Source organism: Pezoporus flaviventris, unplaced genomic scaffold (genome assembly GCF_033815535.1).
Source record: "Pezoporus flaviventris isolate CSIRO_AGI_PZ_B2104156 unplaced genomic scaffold, CSIRO_AGI_Pfla_v1 ptg000016l, whole genome shotgun sequence".
Classification (NCBI taxonomy): Eukaryota; Metazoa; Chordata; class Aves; order Psittaciformes; family Psittacidae; genus Pezoporus; species Pezoporus flaviventris.
Window position 1 is genome coordinate 3,699,190 of NW_026892564.1, and position 18,528 is coordinate 3,717,717.

At 39.1% G+C, this 18,528-nt stretch overlaps 2 protein-coding genes across 5 annotated transcripts in view; both read left to right on the plus strand.

The window, feature by feature from the left end:
- POC1B (POC1 centriolar protein B) overlaps positions 1–18,528 on the plus strand; it is a 63,653-nt gene continuing 45,125 nt past the window's right edge. For all 4 annotated transcript variants that reach the window (XR_009743600.1, XM_061454653.1, XM_061454651.1 and 1 more), the window contains exons 1-9: positions 1–110; positions 304–388; positions 8,867–9,038; positions 9,433–9,612; positions 10,905–11,012; positions 11,944–12,059; positions 12,410–12,543; positions 13,255–13,323; positions 16,803–16,955. Coding sequence is in view for 3 of the 4 variants with exons in the window: in XM_061454653.1 (XP_061310637.1) it covers positions 96–110; positions 304–388; positions 8,867–9,038; positions 9,433–9,612; positions 10,905–11,012; positions 11,944–12,059; positions 12,410–12,543; positions 13,255–13,323; positions 16,803–16,955 (1,032 nt within the window). In the remaining variant the exon portion in view is untranslated. The remainder of the gene's footprint in view (positions 111–303; positions 389–8,866; positions 9,039–9,432; positions 9,613–10,904; positions 11,013–11,943; positions 12,060–12,409; positions 12,544–13,254; positions 13,324–16,802; positions 16,956–18,528) is intronic.
- Positions 876–2,986, plus strand: GALNT4 (polypeptide N-acetylgalactosaminyltransferase 4). Its single transcript, XM_061454641.1, has one exon. The coding sequence runs from the start codon at positions 896–898 to the stop codon at positions 2,645–2,647; it is 1,752 nt and encodes a 583-aa protein (XP_061310625.1). The 5' UTR covers positions 876–895; the 3' UTR covers positions 2,648–2,986.

Sequence of the window (18,528 nt, forward strand, 5' to 3'; positions counted from 1 at the left end):
CTCGGGGCTCTGCCGGCCGCGCCTGGAGCGCGGGGTGTTTGACGGGCTGCCGTGCCGCTCCGGCACTGCCGTTCTTGCGGCGCCCCACTCCGCCCATGGCCTCCGCGCTGGTAAGGGCTCTGTCCCGGGCACGGGCGGTCCTCGGGTGTCGCCCGGCGCCCTTCGCCCCGGCGGTGGGAGCTCTGAGGGTGCGGGGCCAGCTCGCCGCCCAGCTTTTGCTGCGTGCGGGACGCTAACGGCTCCCGAGAGGGGGGTGCGGGGGGCGCCCCTCCCGGAGGCTGACGGTACGCACCCTCTCCCCAGGAGGACCCTGTCTTGATTCGGCCCCTCCGAGGCCACGGAGCGGCGGTGACGGGCGTCGCCTTCAACGCAGACGCCGCGGGGCTGGGTGAGTGCTGAGGGCCGGGCGCTGTTTATCTTTCAGAGCGGAGCAGTTCGCTTTCTCCTTCCTCCTTCTCCCCCTCCTTCCAGCCGGGAGGCGCCGGGCAGTTCCGGGCGCAGGTCCGGGGTGGAGGCTGGGCGGGCTCCCCCGCCGGCCGGGCGAGCCGAGGAGTCTCTGCCCCTTCCTTAAGCGACAACTTTTAGAGCAAACCACAAGGCGGGAGGAGGGGTTTGTCCCGCGGCGAGAGAGGAGGAGGAGGAGGAAGTAAGTAAGTGAGGGGAGGGCCGAGGCCGGAGGGGCGGGGGGCTGCTTCGTGCCGCCCCCCCCGCCGCTGCTGCTGTCCCGCTCCCGCCGCGGTCCCCCGGGAAAGCTGTGGGCCCGGCACCGGAGGAACGGGCTGCGAAGGAGGGAGGAGCCCAGAGCTGCAGCCCGCTCCGTCCTGGGGGCGCGGCGGGGAGCCGGCGCTAGTTCACGGAGCTCCTCTCTGCTAGGAGCTGCTGTTAATCGCCTACCATGAGGATCCGTCTGGCGAGAAGATGGACGTGGGTCCGCAAAAGCTGCGTGTTTCTTGGCTTCTTGATGGTCGCTTACTTTGTGGTCGAGCTGTCGGTTTCTTCCTTCGGTGCTTCTCTCGCCGGGGAGAGCATCACCAAAGGGAAATGGGAGAGGCACTTTTCTGACAGAGCAGAAGAAGCTGTGGATTTGGCTCGCCCAGTTTATGACAAATCCGCGCCTGATCCTTATGCCCCAGGAGAATGGGGCAAGCCCTCTCGCCTGCAGCTGAGTCCTGAGGAAAAGAAACAGGAAGAAGATCTGATTGAGAAGTATGCCATTAATATTTATTTGAGTGATAAAATCTCTCTCCACCGGCACATTGAAGATAATCGGCTGAATGGGTGTAAAACTAAGTCTTACAACTACAGAAAACTTCCCACAACATCTGTTATAATCGCTTTTTACAATGAAGCCTGGTCAACGTTGCTGCGGACAATACATAGTGTTCTTGAAACATCACCTTCAGTGCTTCTAAAAGAGATTATTCTGGTAGATGACTTGAGTGATAAGGTGTATTTGAAGACTGAACTTGAAAAATACATAAGCACTCTGAAAAGAGTCCGTTTGATAAGAACCAACAAACGAGAAGGATTGGTTCGTGCACGCTTAATTGGCGCTACCTTTGCAACTGGTGATGTCCTCACGTTTCTAGACTGTCACTGTGAATGTGTGTCTGGCTGGCTGGAACCACTGCTCGAGAGGATCGCTGAGAACGAGACTGTTATTGTTTGTCCTGTCATTGACACCATTGACTGGAAAACATTTGAATACTACATGCAGACAGCAGAGCCCATGATCGGAGGGTTTGACTGGCGTCTGACATTCCAGTGGCACTCAGTGCCTAAACATGAGCGTCTCAGGCGCAAATCTGAAACTGACCCAATCAGATCCCCAACTATGGCTGGTGGCTTGTTTGCTGTCAGCAAGAAGTATTTTGAGTATCTGGGTACCTACGATACAGGAATGGATGTCTGGGGAGGGGAGAACTTAGAACTGTCATTTAGAGTTTGGCAGTGTGGAGGCATGTTGGAAATTCATCCATGCTCCCATGTAGGTCATGTGTTTCCAAAGCGTGCACCCTATGCTAGACCAAATTTCCTTCAGAACACAGCACGTGCTGCTGAGGTGTGGATGGATGAGTACAAAGAACACTTCTACAACAGAAACCCTTCAGCAAGAAAAGAAAACTATGGGGATATTTCTGAAAGAAAGATACTAAGAGAACGTTTGAAATGCAAGAGTTTTAACTGGTATTTAAAGAACGTATTTGCTGAGTTGCATGTACCAGAAGATCGTCCTGGCTGGCATGGTGCTATCCGCAGCACGGGGATAGCTTCAGAATGCCTTGACTATGTCTTACCAGAACATAATCCTACTGGGGCTCACCTTTCTCTCTTTGGATGTCATGGTCAGGGAGGCAATCAATTTTTTGAATACACATCAAATAAGGAGATCAGATTTAACTCTGTAACTGAGCTATGTGCTGAAGTCCCTGAGCATGAAGATTTCATAGGCATGAGAAGCTGCCCAAAAGATGGCTCTCCTGTCCCAGAAATTATTATATGGCATTTCAAAGAAGATGGGACTATTTATCATCCTCATTCAGGGAAGTGCCTTACTGCTTATCGTACGACTGAGGGGCGTGCTGATGTGCAAATGAGAACTTGTAATGCTGCAGATAAAAATCAGATTTGGAAATTTGAGAAATGATCACTGCTGGTAGTACAAATTGAATGGACTGTAATCTCCAGGGGGTTTATGTGTGTGAGCAGATAGCAATTTTGGTTGTATTCCAAGGTATACAGTTATGACTTCATAACTGAACTTCACATCTGAAGACATTACACACTACGTGTTTGTAGTGGTGTAAAAACTATATTTTCTGTGGTGAACTGTATGGAAAGCAGAAGTAAATACTGGGGTTTAGTTTCTAAATCACTGAATACAGATCTAATGCCTTTTGGTTTTGTGAAATTTTGATCTATTGTTTTCTTACTTTGTCTTGATTATGGTAAAACAAGGGCTTTTGAATGGACTGAGGAGGGATTTTAATTCTTAAAAAAAATTACGCACATTACCTTGTAGGTTTAATGTTACATGAAAGTAAAGAATCTTTACTTACCAGAAGTTCAGGTTTTTGAGGTGGAATTAACTGACGTATGTTGCAGGTACATGATAACATATGTGTCTAATACCCCAAGTAATGCTACAGTAGCATGCAATTGAACCAACATTGATGTAGAAAGTTGACCTTTGAGCCTTTTTTGTATCCTGCAGTTTTCTGGGGATTTACATGCTCTTAAGGGTTTCAGAGTGACTGCTAGCTATACCGCAATGAAGAAAAGGAAGGCTTTTTTAGTAGATGGGCTTTGGCACTGCTTTGCAGTCATGCACCTGTTCTGGAAAACATAGAAAAATGTGGTAGCAGTGGAACCAAGGGCATGCTGGTGGTACTACAAATGGGAAGAAATAGGGATGACTGCAAATAAGAATTCTGTCTAAAGTTGACAAAAGAAAACAAGCACAGAACTGCATTAGCTCCTGCTGTTTCTTGGCTATATATTTAACATTTATGTTGCCTTTGTGTAAGCTTTCCCATGTTAAGCCTGGCATCCTAGGGACACATAGCTTATGTGACTAAGATTGGACTGGGCTTTGAGCAACCTGGTCTAGTGGAAGGTGTCCCTGCTCGTGGCAGGGGGTTTGGAACTAGATGTTCTTTAAGGTCCTTTTGAATCCTTAACTGTTTTATGATTCTGTGACTATACCATGTATACTCTTTTTGTCTGTTAGTGGGGTAGAGGAAGGAGACAGAAGAAAACTTGGGTGTTTTTGTTTTGCGTTATATATTTTGGCATCAGCTTTAGGTGGAGTTTTGAAATAACACGGCATATGCCACCTCTTTCTAGTTGCAATAGTACCATGGAAGACCTTGAGGGAGGCTGGGAAGCTGAAGGTCCTGAAATGAGGGGAGTTGAAAAGACAAAGGGCAGCTTGGAGCAAACCAAGATTTGTCAGTTTGGTGGTTCAAAGAACAACTTATTTAGAATGTTTTCTGTACACTGTTACACTGACTTTTGAGGAATATTGGTTCTTGAATTGTATCACTAATCTGAGCGTGATTATAGCCCGTAGATGGAATCAGTGTGTTGTGTACCTGGAGAATTAAAACCTTGTGTTAGCTAGTATCTGTGTGTTTTAGCTTTATGTGATTCAAGTTGAACGCCTTCATATTTTGGGCATTCCAGCTTTTTTGATTACTTTTCACTGAAGTGATTAATGTTCTTCAGTAGCCACAGTGTAATAGCTCTTGACATAGGACTGGTAGGTAGCAACTTGAGCTATTATGCATAAGAATCTGAATACTCAAGGAAGGTAGTAGGTGTGCATTTGCTGCAGGTCTTAGTAGGTAGAAGGGTTAAAAGGGAGAAGTGAGACATGGAATAAATGAAGATTTTCCAAAAAGAGTAAAGCAGCAGTAAATTCAGATGGTTTTAAAGAGTTGAGAGGTTTGGGTGAAAGTAGGGTAAGGTAGAAGGAGAACAAGAAGAAAATTTAGAGGTAGCATTGAATCTTGGTAAAAAATGCTCTCCACTGTGTGGCATGAGCTTTTTAAGTTGATAACTTATTTTTAGGAGGTTACTTGCAGTTTGATTATTTTTTTTTTTAAAGGGAATCTCTTTACCATATAAGGGAGACATTCCTGAAAAATTCCATTCTGCTCTGTAGCAAGGAATTCTTTTGTGGACCTACAAGTTATGAACCATTTATCAAATTTTAAAAGGCAGCCAGTCATTGTGTACTGGGGGCAATGAATTACATAAACTATGTGCTTTTGTGGAAAGCTTGCTGTAGACTGTTGCACTCAATAGACCTGACAGGAAAAAGGCCTGGGTTCTCCTACACGGCAGAGCATAAGTTGTATGTGCAGTCCATGTTTCCTCAGATGAAAGTAATTAAATGGTGTGAATATAAACTATGCAATGTTTATACAATTAACTTTTTTAGCACTTGGCAAAGACTACATTTCATATGAAGAGCTACCTTCATGTAACAGCTGACATTCAAAGTGTTCCTTATCTATTTAAGCAATAATTCTAAGTAAATCTGCCTCTTGACCTTAACATTTCAAGTTCCATTAGTTCTGAACCTAGCTGCAGCAATTCTACAGAAATGCTCCAATCCAGTTGTTTTACATGTGTACATATTTCTGGAAAATCTGAAACTGTGAAAGATTTTCTATTCTGTTAGACTTTGAAAATTTTGGAAACACTTGTATATATTTTAAACTACTGATTTTAAGTGACTTAAAATAAATTGAATATAAACTTAACACTGAATAAATGTGGGAGGGTTTTGGAGTTTCTTTTGAAAAAATAAATAAAATTCAGAATGATAATTAAATGTTGGCTATCATGCTGACTCTTTTCAGTTCTCTTCCACCTGTGTAACTACATTCAGCGTAAAATAGAAATGGCCATGAACTTGAAGTTATAGGAGTTATTAAAAGTTCCTTGTAATTTATCCACTGTGCTTACTATTCCAGATTGGCTCCTTTGATAGAGGTTCAATTAGTAATTGTTTTCCTCCAAGTAGGAAATCTTGCAAATCACTATTAAATGTGTTTGTACTGGGACGTTACACCTTATCACACTGAGATTTGCAGAGTTCCTGTTAAATGTGTGTTTTGGATTGGTGGTGGTGGTTGAATATTTACACACATACATCACTTACACAGTCCTGTACTGCATCTGACCTGTAATTCTTGCGCAGGGTTAATTATATTGGAGTGTCTCAGTATTTTGCTATGGAAAAAGGGTGACCAAGAGGTACATTTAGCTGTTAAAGCCTGGCAGAGTATGTCTCTTCTGATCTGTGTGCAGCTTTCATATAGTCAGTACTGTGTGGCATTGTGAGAAATGGGGGTGTAATGGTAATTCTATATTGTGGCAACTTGTGTCTTCATATGTACATGTGTACATCTGAAAATGTATGCCATCAGTATTCACAACTTATAAATTGAACTTTGTTTCACTGCTAATACCATAATTTTTTTTTTTCATGGCATATAGGATAGCCCAGATATCTGTTTAAAGAACCGCAGCAAAGCCATGTACAAACTTGGCCTTTGCATAAGGCTAAGGCTATTCTTTGGTGTTCAATTCTGTTATGACTTATCACCAGAAAAGCAAATTAGCTACTGATGCGTCAACTATACTTGGGTGTGTACAGAAAACCCTGACTAAGAAAGAGGGGCAGGGGGGTGGGGAGAAAGGCACTGAATTTATAAAATAGATTACATTTTAAATTGGAGTCAGCTCAGACTTTTCAGCTTGCTTTCTAGTTATGTTTTGCAGTTGATCAAATATTTTCATTACTAGAGGTGAAAGACAATTTGTCTTTGCTGTAAACTTGATTCTGGTTATGTCGTGGTTTCTCCGAGGAGCAAGTGCAACAGACCCATTTGTGGTATGGCCCATCCTAAAGAAATTCTTCTGAACCTGTTTCTTTTGTTTCAATTCCAGTACTTTAAATTAGCCCTGAAGATCTGTTGTGGACCATTTACTGGTGGTCTGGTAATTGAAAGTTGGACTGTAGGTTGGTGGCGTACTTAGCAGGCACTGGCAGCTCATCAACTGGATCTGATCTGCATTGCTGTAAGATCTCATGTGAAATCTGCCCTGGATGGTCCTTGTTCTACTCCTTTTGAACATTTAAATGCATAGACAATGTGAACTCGAGAAAAATGCAGAAAGGATTGAGGAGCAATCCTTAAGGTACTGTGCTTGAGAAAACTGGGGAAGCAAGCATTGCTGGAAGTAGGGAAAAGCTCTTAAAATGGAATAAAAAGAGAAACAGAGAAGTTTATTTAATAATAGTAATAGTGTATTTTTCATGAATACAACTGTTTTTAAGATCAGTATTGATAATGGAAATGACCGCTGGCAGCATTATCGTCCCATATAATCTAGTGCCTACGGTTAGCTAAGATAAAATATTTGCTGTTACAGTACAATACTTGGGCATTAGCCATATGCATCAAAATGGATTTCAGCCTACTTGAAGGGGGTATGGCTTGTCTTGGCTGAGGCTTGTTAAGGGTAAAGGGTCCTTGTTTCCCTGGCAGGATAGGGCAAAAGTTGAATATAGATTCAGAGTTTTGTTTTAGACTTTCTTTGTCTGGATTAACAACATGAGAGAGGGGTACAGATACAGTCATATCAGCCCATGTGCCTCAGGAAAATAATTCCGCAACAGGTCTGTCAGTTATTCCCCCTTTCCTGTGCAGCACCCTTCTGTCTTCCGTCACCCCTGGACTGGGGTCAGTGGGACTGGAACTGCAGTATCGGAGATACTAGTCTTTGAGTGTCACTGAGCAGGTGGTTTCAAGAAAGAAACCTGCCTAAGGATGGAGAAGGAATGCTGCATGAGCCTAGGCAACAGGGAGCCCAGAGGGAGAACAAGGAAGATGTTTTCCTCTAGTTTTTGGAACTGAAAGCAAAGAGGGTTAGTATTACATTGCCTTCATGCAGTTCATAAGGTACCACAAGTACTTGGAAGTTCATGCATCATTTGTTTTGGAAACCATTAATCTTGTGCGTTCCACATTTCCAACCTGATGCCTTCAAATTCTCTTTAGCTTACATTTCACTTCTTCCTTTCTGTTTTATGCAACTCTAGGTCATGTTTTTGTGAATCAAAGGGGAGAAAGAAATCATTCAAGTACAATTAGAAGGAGCCTGCTGTAAAATAGAGTTCTGAAAAGTTGGAGGGGAGAAATATCCTGTATTTCTGTGTCAAATTTAGCCTTACTGGTGTGGGTCCAGACTCTCTCTATGCCCATATATTTTACCAGAAGCTAATCTTTGGGGAGTAAAAATAGTATCTCTGTGCCAAATCCCTAAAGAGTTTAATACCTAATATTTCGTTTGAGGCTTGCCTTGACACATATGCTAATAAACAAACTTAATTCCGGTGTGCTGTGTTGGTGCCTGAAAGAGGGTTGGAAGAGAAAAAGCCATCATTTTAATGTCCTCTTCAACTTCCAGGAGGTTACTGTTCTTCCTCTGCATCCGTTTCTGTACTAGAGGTAGGGATTTTATAACAGCGGTGGGAGTGAGAATCCCTTGTTTTTACTTGTCCTGCATGCTAGCACTTAGCACAGATGAAGATAATAGGGGTGTAGAAATATCATGCTCGTCAGTTTAATTGAACTGCTCATTGTTATTGCTGCTTATAGCTTCCTGAAAATGATCGAGCTCTGGTAAAAGCTGTGCCTGCCTTCTCAAATGCAGATAGTATGGTCCACTTGTACAGTGACTGAAAAATTTCTGTTATTAGACTGACAACTTTATATTGTGTTTTGAACTAGACAAATGTTAGTATAAAAAATTGGTACTAAAATAGGATTATAGAATTTGGATATTCACTTCTGTATAGAAATCTGAAGTGTCAGAAATGGTATCTTGAATTTCAGTTGGCTTGTCTTTCCAAAGTTAAACATTTGATGCTTGAAACAAATTCCGTTTTGGAGATCAAACTGAGATTATGAAGAACTTGTCTGTTCTTAATATTTGGTAATGCTAAATCTGAATTCATACTTAATTACATGTGCATGATGTTCTGCTTTGTATTTTTTTGTTCTATATCTTTAAAGTACTTGTAAGCCAGTTTGCCTAACATATGGGAGAGCTACTTGTTAAGGATTGTCCTTTACTCCTCCCTGTCTTCTGATATCCCTCCAAGAGCCTGGTGTTGGCATTGCTGGCTGCCTGGCTGCTACTTTGGCCAAGTATCTATTAAAACACAGTAACTGCTTCCTCCCCTTAATACCCAGTCAGTTCACTGGGTATTCCAAATCTGTAGGCATTAGCCCTGATTTTTCCATAAAGAGCGAGCAGACTTATAGTATCTTTAATTTCTTGCCAGCTACCTCCTCTTTGGATAGGTTTCTTATGGTGTGGAGGCTGAAGGCCCAATGCAGAGCTTACAGATTTGTAGGCCATGCAGAAGCAGTGACCAGCATACAGTACTCGCCGGATGGGCAGCTGCTTGCTTCAGCTTCTCGGGATCGTACTGTCAGACTATGGATTCCTTGCATGTGAGTATAACTAGGCAATGCTGGCTATGTGTTTCATTAATGTGCAATATGAATAATTGACTCTTTACCCCAGAAAAGTTTCTGTCTTCTTCCCGCATCCTTGGGCTTTGACAGAAACAGACATTAGGGAGCATAAACAAGTATGGAAGCTAATGTTGCTAGTGAATTGCACCATTCTCCAAAATTGGTCATACAATTACTTTGATGTCTGTTATTCTAATAATTAATATTCAAATAAGGCAAAAATATTGGCCGAACTAAGATTAAAGCTGTATACATTGGTTTTTCATTTGCATAAGATGCCAAATATATTAACTTTGAGTCTTACGGGGTTTCAGTCAGTTCAATATAATTGTAGTTTGTGTCTTGGGTTTTGTTTTTTTTCCCCCACTAGTCATGGAGAATCATCGGTACTGAAAGGTCATACAGCGTCTGTTCGTAGTGTGAGCTTCTCTCAGGATGGCCACTTTCTAGTTTCAGCATCCAATGATAAATCAATAAAAATATGGAGTGTTTGCCATCCATGCCTTTTGTTTTCCCTATTCCAACACACTCACTGGGTTTGCTGTGCCAAGTAAGTGTTGTTTTTATTGTCTTTGTAAAGAAGCAGAACTACTAGCAAAGGGGTTTTATTTCCCAGGACAGAACTAAGAGAAGAAAAATCTGTGAATGATAAACAATGATTTATCACTAATAATGACATTTAAATAAATCAATTGTATGCACGCGTGTTATATATATACCTATCTCCTGGTTGAAGTCCGAAAGCTTGCTCTATGTGTTAATATGTCTACAGGTTAAATCTGTTGCTGGGTGTTGATTCTTTAAAGGACAAATAAGGTCTTCTGTATTCATTTTTAGTCTGTATCCTGTCTTTCTGCAGTCTTGTATGCTTCTGTGCTGTATTAACTCATTTCACAGATTCACTTGTTTTTAGATGTATTATGTGCAGTAGGGGTTTTCCCAACTATTCTTGGAACATAGCAGTATAAAGGAATGGTCATGAGTCAAAATGAGTTAAGTACGTAACTGGAAAAGGTAAAGTAAATGGCCTTTGTACTGCAAGTTAAGATTTGCACTCTATTTAAAGGCAGGGCAGCTCTTCAAAGACAAGAAAAGATTGTTCTTTGAGTTTAATTATTTTTCCCCCTCCATATTAGTGGAAAATCTGCAGCTAGGAGAGGCCTGATTTAAACATCTTGAGAAAGAAATGTAACACTAGTGAAGTGCAAAACCCTACAAAGTTCTGAAGTATCTGATTGTTTAAAATTAAAAGCACTAGGAAATTGGATGTAAAAGTTCTTGAACTGTGTTCTAATGTCCTTGTGCAGTTGCTCTCTATAAGAAATAATAATGGTTGGTGAAGTTAACACAAATTGATTTTCTTGTTTAAAGACCTAGTCTGCTAGTCTAGGAATAATCATGAATGTTTTGCTGATAGTTTGTAGGTCCAGAGAGAACTCACAGGGGAATGTATATGTAGGTTAAAATTGGAACACAAGGTTTTACTGTGTCCTCATTGTCTTTTTGCTTATGGTTTTCTATAACAATCTCTTTGCAGTTGAAGTGAGAACCTTAGGCTGCTGTTACCCACCCCTCTCTACAGCCCACCCCACCCTCTCTGCTTAGGGCTCTGTTTTTATCTGTAGTTGATTGTGAAATGAAGGGGGGAGGAGTAGGGGAGAGAAGCTTTTGTTTTCAGTTTTGTTACTCCATGAGAAATATGAGAAATTCAAATGTCCTTTAAATGTTGCACATTTTTATTCCAAATGGGCTTTCTTGATTCTGGTGTTTTGGAACTTATGTCTCTAATTCTAATCTAGGTAGTATCAGTTGTGTAGTAACGTACACACTTGTATGCTCCAGATTTTCACCTGATGGAAGACTAATAGCATCTTGCAGTGAGGATAAATCTGTTAAGATCTGGGATACAAGAAATAAAACTTGTATTGAGAGCCTCTTGGATTATGAAGGGTAAGTGTTACTAGCAAAAAAGGAGAAATGAAACGGTGTAATTTTCATGAGATTTAGTTCATGCTTTGTGATGTCAACATCTATATATGTTATGTCTGAAAATAGATCAACCTTCTGCCACCCATGTAAACTAAAATAATTCATATCACATTTTCTAAAGAGTTTAACTAGCTGTTTTCCAATAGTCAAGAAATAAGCCAGAGAGAAGTCAGATTGTTCTTGGGTTTTTAAAGGTTTTCATGTTTTTACTTTGTTTTCATAATGCTTTTTGATACTGGGTGCTTCAAGAGGAAGAGAAGTTTAAGAATTCTTCACTTGAGGGAGACAGTGTTAGGTTAGCTTCAGTGACCTGCCTTATTTAGGTTTAGAAAACAATTGCTTTTACTTATCTGTAGTTTTCTTAAGCATCTTAGAGCCAGAGTTTTAATTAACAAAGGCAACAGAATATAAGTTTTTTATATTTACTTCTCTATTTTCATGGCTGCCTTCTCATGAACAAGGAGCTGCAGAAAACTATCTTTTTTCTAGTCTAAAAGATTGTTATAGCTAGATATTCTGTTCTTAGGCAAAATTATTTTACTTTTTGCTTACAAACTCTTTGCAGCACTTCCTTCTGGGAGATTTGTACTCCAACACGACCTGTGAAAATTTGAGTCAGAATGATTATACTAGCTTTTTAACAAAAGCCAGGTTATACAGTCTGATTTATCATGCACATCTTGTTTCCTTATGCTAATTTCAGTTGCTTAAAATACCTTATTTGATTTCACACAAATCTGTGGCAACTCAGTGTTAATACTGTGGGGGGGGTGTGTGTGTGTATATAAAAAAAATTATATATATATGTGTGTGTGCATATGTATACACACTGCCCCCCCCCAATATTTCAATGGAAACATGCAATTAATCTGTTTTTGTTAATTGTATTTAGATTTGCAAATTTTGTGGATTTCAATCCAAGTGGTACGTGTATAGCTTCTGCTGGTTCCAATCATGCAGTGAGACTGTGGGATATTCGAATGAACAAGCTACTGCAGCATTACAAAGGTAAAAACAGTGGAGCTCTGTGCAATTAAATGTGATTTATTTAGATTATACGATCTTATTCCTTAATGGGGAAAATAGAGAAACAAGTCATATTGTAAATAATCTTTCTGTAGTCTGGCAACCCTAAAAATCCAGTTTAAATTGTGAGTATTCCTTTGTAGCGATTTTCTTAATTCTTAGAACAGAACTAATCAATTACTTTGGAGAGTGCTATGCCCCAGCACTTTGGTTGTTTTTCTCTTAAGTTATCTAGTTTCTTCTTTGGGAAGTAGAAAAGAGCAAAGAAATAAAGTCTACATTTCCTGTTAGTAGGTATCTACAGTCTTTGAATATTGTCTTCTGTAAATTAGTTCACAGAGCAGGAGTTAACTGTGTATCATTCCATCCTTCTGGTAACTATCTCATCACTGCTTCTGATGATGGTACCCTTAAGATTTTGGACGTGTTAGAAGGAAGGCTTATTTACACTCTTCATGGACACAAGGTATACTCAATAATCCTATTTAAATGGAGACCTTAATAGATTATTTGGTATCTTTTCAAAGGGAAGGTAACACCTATGCCATTGTGTCTTGTATCCTGCACTTTGCAGACAGCTTCAGTGGACAGCATAGAGTTGTATTAATACACTTTAATCACAAGTGCATAAAGAAATGCATCGGTTTTACCTATGACTGTGCAGTTAATCTGTCAATATTTTATGCATGCTTAATGTTAAGTAATATATTGCATTCTGAATTAATTCTTGATTGTCAAAATCAATTATTTTTCACAGTAGTCGTCTATTGAAAAATAGCACTAAGAACAAGGAGGCTTATGGAAAAGAAGTTTTATGAAGAATAGCAGATGTTTTCTCCCTTACTTTTTAATGCAAAGCCCTACTTTTGATAATGAATCCCTGAAACACGTTGATAACTCATTGCAGAGTTAAAGCATAAAATCTAAGGAAAATGCCACTGTTTTCTTAGTATTGGTTGTAGTAATTGTAATACAGCATCTTTCAAAGGTAGGCAGTAGCAACTCTTCGGTCAAGTTGTTTTGTGAAAAGTTCACTCCAGTTAGATTGTTCCTTTATTAAAATTGAAAAATTTATTTATATTAGATAATGGCATAAGTCTTTTTTCTCATTACATCAAAATACCATGATTACAGGAATAGCATACCTTTACTGTATACATGTTTTTTTTTCTTTCAGGGACCTGTACTTTCTGTGGCTTTTTCAAAAAAAGGTGAAAAATTTGCCTCAGGTGGAGCAGATGCTCAGGTCTGTGGTATTGTCTCTTTAATTGTTGTAATGTTTGTTACAGTGGGTGGGAGTTAAATGTAGTATGTCACAGTACCGTGCTAATTACAGCATGCTGACCTGTATTTTGTCTGGCAGTGTTTTATATAGACTTCCAACTGGACGTTATGATGAGATGACCTTAATACTGAATACTTCTGTTCTATATATTAAAATAAAGGAGTGGTTTTAAAACAGAAATATTTTAAGTGTCACAATTCAGTGTCAACAAAGTATTGCAACTAGCATTAAAGCCTACTCTCTCTGTTAGGTTTTTACTTCTTTTAAAGTCACTACTCTGTGAGTATTAAGTTGTACTACTGGGAAAACTTTGCTAAAATTCAGGAAATTGTTGGCTTTGTGATTTCACTAATACAAATTAGCAAAGTATTAGATTTCATACAGGGAAGAGTTGTTTGAGCATTTAAAACAAAACAAGTTAAACAGCAAATCATACAATTAATCTTCATCTGCTGTGATAAATCTCATAATTACAAAAATACTATCAAGCTCGAAGTCATCTCAGGTCTTTACATTCCCCAAAGAGAAAAAACTTTTGTAGCCAAAGGCTTAGAGTTTCAGTCTGAATGTTTTTTAATATTAGTTGTCTTTTTCATTGTTTCCTGTTACGAAAAGCTAAAAGCCACACCGTAGAAATGAAAATCTTCTGAATTTACTATAGGTCATATTTATATTGTTTTGTGGAGTTTGAAATATGTTTCAGCTACTGACAGAGTCAGTCTTGAGATATAATAAATACTTTTCAATTAAAAACCTTATTATCATTACAATACAGTCTGTTTCTGGTTTTTTACTTGTCATTTCAGGCAGCACACTTTCTAGAATGAATTGAAAGCACTCAAAATAAAGAAAATAAAATTGCTTTCTATCACAAAGTGTTAGTAAGAAGCAGTGCAAGACTTGCAGTTATTGAAAAAGTGAAAACATTAGCAAACTTTCAATATTAATTTTACAAGCAGAAAAAAATACCAAGAATGGAGGAAAGGTATTTACTCCTTGAGCCGCTAGTCTGATCTTTTATTTTCTGTACCAAAGGGTTTGGCTTTTGGTTGGTTTTTTAGTGGGTTTTTTGTTTTTAATGAGAATTTTTCAGTTTCAGAAAGAAGCTTTGATTCCTAAGTAATTCTGAATTGCTTGCCTTACTTCTCATGAATACTCACTTTTGAGTTTTATGACAATTAGTATTATGACAATTATACTTGGGAGGAAGTGAAGTGCATGTATTACACTAGGCCACATGACAGAAGATCCATTTGAGAAGCCATGATGATGGAAGGGACCTACAGTATTAAACCTGACTCAATCTCTGAAATAAATGCCAACATACCCTAGGAGTGCCTGTCTTACTGCAAGGTTCCTTTGTATTTGGGATCCCCTGAATGACATGCATATTCAGTGGAGTCATGTCATTGCCTTTCTCCTGCTCTGAATCCATGCTGTAAAGCTGGTATGTGGGATCTTGGGGTGAGTGAGCATTATATTCCAAAATCTGTAAGATGACTCACATTTCTCAGCAGTTCAGTGTAGTGGTTTCATGCTGAATGCATGATAGGGAAGATCCAGTTTCATCAGGAAGTGCTTTATTAAAGCAAATGATGAATTAAAAAAGTAGCCAGGTCTTAGAAGGTCTAATAGTGGATCCTGGGTTTATTTACCTTACAGAAAGGCATGTTTTTATCTGTTGAAGTTTTGCCTCATTTTCCTGTGAACACTCCGGTGGGAGAGGGCTGCTTATTTTGGTGTCACTTTTGTCGTAATTTTGTATTGTAAGTTTTAAAATGTGCAGTGCTAACAATTATGTGGTAACTATCTATGTATATATTTTTATATATAGTAAACATAAGAACTTTATTCCTCAGCGTCAATTTTCTATTGGTGTATGCACACGTGTACTCCACAAACATACTTTTTTTGCTGACCCATCCACAGTCCTCTCCCAGGCCTGACAGGAAAATAGTTGTGGGACTTTCTCTCAAATCGCTGTGATAGAATTGAGCTATTATTTGAAGACTATTACATTTTCAAACAACAGATAAAATCTGTTATTACTCATGAAAGAAGGAAAACCAGTATCTCTGCTTCTAGTTTCAAGTTTCTTTCTGGTTGGTGCAGAGCCAGCTGAAGGCTTTGCTCAGAAGCATGTTAAGTATTTGAAACAAGCACTGTTTCTTCCTGTTTCTTTCCTCAATCAGAAAAACTCAAGCATGTAGAGCTCTGAAGTTCATGTTCATCACACTTCTTGGCTTGAGCAGCTCAAATGTTCCCCACTGATGAAAGGTCCTACCTGCCTATAGCTGCCTATACCCTTGTTTACAGTCAGCGCTGAGGAAAGTTCTAATTGCTAAATCAGCCAAAAGTTAGCCTGAAAAAATGGGGTAAATCCACATCAAAATGTGAATAACTTTATGGTGGACTGGGTGATGGAGGTAGTGGAACTACACAGTTAAGGAATGAGCTGTGAGTGAGCACAGTGAGCTGCTGTGAATGAACTAACCTAACACCTACCTGTTCCAGGCTCTGAGGCAGGTTTGAATAGTTTGTACTGAGATCCATGCATCCTACTTTCACTGGTGCTAATGTCTGAGATAGTTTGGGCCCATTTTTATAGGTGCACTGTGTCTCCCAGTGTGTATTTAGGGTCCTCCACTCAAGAGTCATGAAAATGTTGAACCTGAAATGAACTTGTAACAATGAAACTACTTAGGAATATATTAAGAATATGATTTAGTCACTTGGAATTTCTGTGACAAATCTGTGATTTCTGTTGCTTATGTCTAGTTTATTAATTTCTGGAAAATATTTGTAATGATTGTCAAAAATATTTTTGGCTGGACGGTTTTAAGTCTCATTGTGATCTCACATTTGTCCCCTCTAATTTAGAGAGTAGCTGTAAAAATCAATATTTTTGGAAACTGCCATCTTTTGGGCGTTTTGAACTGCACTGGGTGTATCTGACTGTTGTATGTTGTTTCTACCTTGAATGTAATTGAACAAAATTGAGAAAACGGATTCCTTTTGCTAAAACGCTGGAACAAAGTGCTTTAGAGTTGTATGGAACTCTATAATTTCTCTTATGCCCTCAAACTTTCTTGTTTGACCTGCAAGTTTTTAAAGTGGAAAGAAAATTGATAGTCTATGATCCCTTGATTTGGCAGAAAAAATAACTGTACAGTTCAGTGGGACAGAAATTTGCTTTGTTTCATGAGCATTGAGACATCTTTTAGATATATATATGTTTAAATAGATTAAACTAAATTTGTTAGGCTTGAAGCACAGGATACTTTGGGGAGCTGCCTGTGTTGTAGTAAAGATAGACTAAATGGTGATAGCAGGCTCATTCTGATGTTGTGATCTATCAGTAATAACAGACTTTGCTGAATAGTTATGGTTTGGTCACTGAATAAGTTTCAAGTAGTTACTAATATGACAGCTCCTTACAGGTATTACTATGGAAAACCAACTTTGATTCTTGGGATCATAAAGAAGTTCTTAAACACCATATTAGAAGAACAAATCTTGATGATCCTCCTCATCTTCTTGATATTTACCCAAGGTCACCTCATCTCCATGGTGAAAAAATTCAGTCAGTTGAGGTAAGTGCAATAAGGACTCAAATACAGGAAACCAGAAGCTTTGTAAACACTATCTAAATAAACATATTTATAGTTAAATATGTTCTGTGTATACCAGAGAGCTTTTTGTTGTTATGGTTGCCTCCAAAGTATTGCACATAACCTTAATGTGGATACATAAGTTACTAGGCTGTCTGATGCTGTCAGATTTATCCTGATGAATTCCTTTCATACTTCTTGTGTAAGTCTGTACTCTAATTTAAATGAAATGTAGCTGATAGTCTGGTTCCTGAAGTAACATGCCAACTGTTGCAGAAGGTACCTGAATTTTTGAGCTTTAAGATACTACTTGAAATATTTCATAAGCAGGACAAGGTGGCATTATTACTGAAAGTCAAATACTTGATTATCAGAAGTTTGCCCTCTTTCCAAGACCTTTATAGTCTTGAGAAGATCTTGATATCTATCTAAAAGTTTAGGAGGCCTTTCTTGGCTAGTAGTGTATGTTATGTCACTGTGTAGTCTGATTTCCTTATAATTTAATTCTTTGGCTACTTTACTGTCAAACCTTCTACCAGTAACCCTTGAAAGTATTGGGAATTGGGAAACTAAAGTGAAATGTCAAATATTCTGTGTCAATATTTGGAAAATCCTGTGTTTGTTGTGAAAGCTGTACTAAGTAGGTAAACAGTACTGTGCCTTAGATAATACCATTGTTTGTGCTAAAACCCCAGGGATGAACTTGTGACTGTTCTTAGTAGATCTGGCTAGCTTCTGCATGGTGATTACCTATACTTTTACCTCTTCTTTGATATTCTCCAGGTGCCTCTGATGTTCAAGAGCTCTGTCTGATATAAATCTAGGAACTTTTTGGGTTTTGTCATACACCAAGAAAGTACTACAGACATTCACCATTACCTGGATTTGTTCATATAAAATGCAGATATTTGTGCAATGGCATTTTGTTTCCTGCTCAGACTTAAAAAATTGAGATTTGAGGATACTGAGCTTTTTTCTGTATTTCTTGTCTGTGTGCAGTATGAATATATGCAGTATGAGTATTATAAAGTTTGAAAATATTTTTGTGGAGGAGGGGAACCCTGATAGAATCCATCACTTAACTATTCTCATGTGTCTGATTCTGTTGTCAAGTTGGATGTGAAGCTTTCTGATGATTAACGTTTTGGTCAGAAGAAGAGCAGGACAACTGCATGTGTGACAAACTTCATAAGCTTCTGTGTCAGACCATTGTAAGGACAATGAATGAAGTTTACTGATTAGTAGCCTTCAGTATAGGTGGTCAGTGCTGGAACAGACTCAATCTGCCAGCAGATTTAAACTACTCTTGCTGCATCAATAGCTTGTTTCAAGGCATGTTCAAACTGCAGCCACTTATAAAACATGCTAAAAAATGACAGTAGTTTTTGGCTGCAGGGGTTGTTGCTTTCTTTTCAGATCAGCTTTTCCAGACTTCTTCTGTTCAGATGCTTGGCAAAGATACGAATGTTTTCTAAGCAATTTTCCAGATATTTTCTGTTCTTGTCCCTGGTCCCAGGTTAATTGAGAAGCTCTGGAAAAGCGTTAATGAATTCCG

Coding starts and splice junctions, on each gene's coding strand:
- GALNT4 (XM_061454641.1), top strand. CDS start 896: ATGAGGATCCGTCTGGCGAGAAGATGGACGTGGGTCCGCAAAAGCTGC.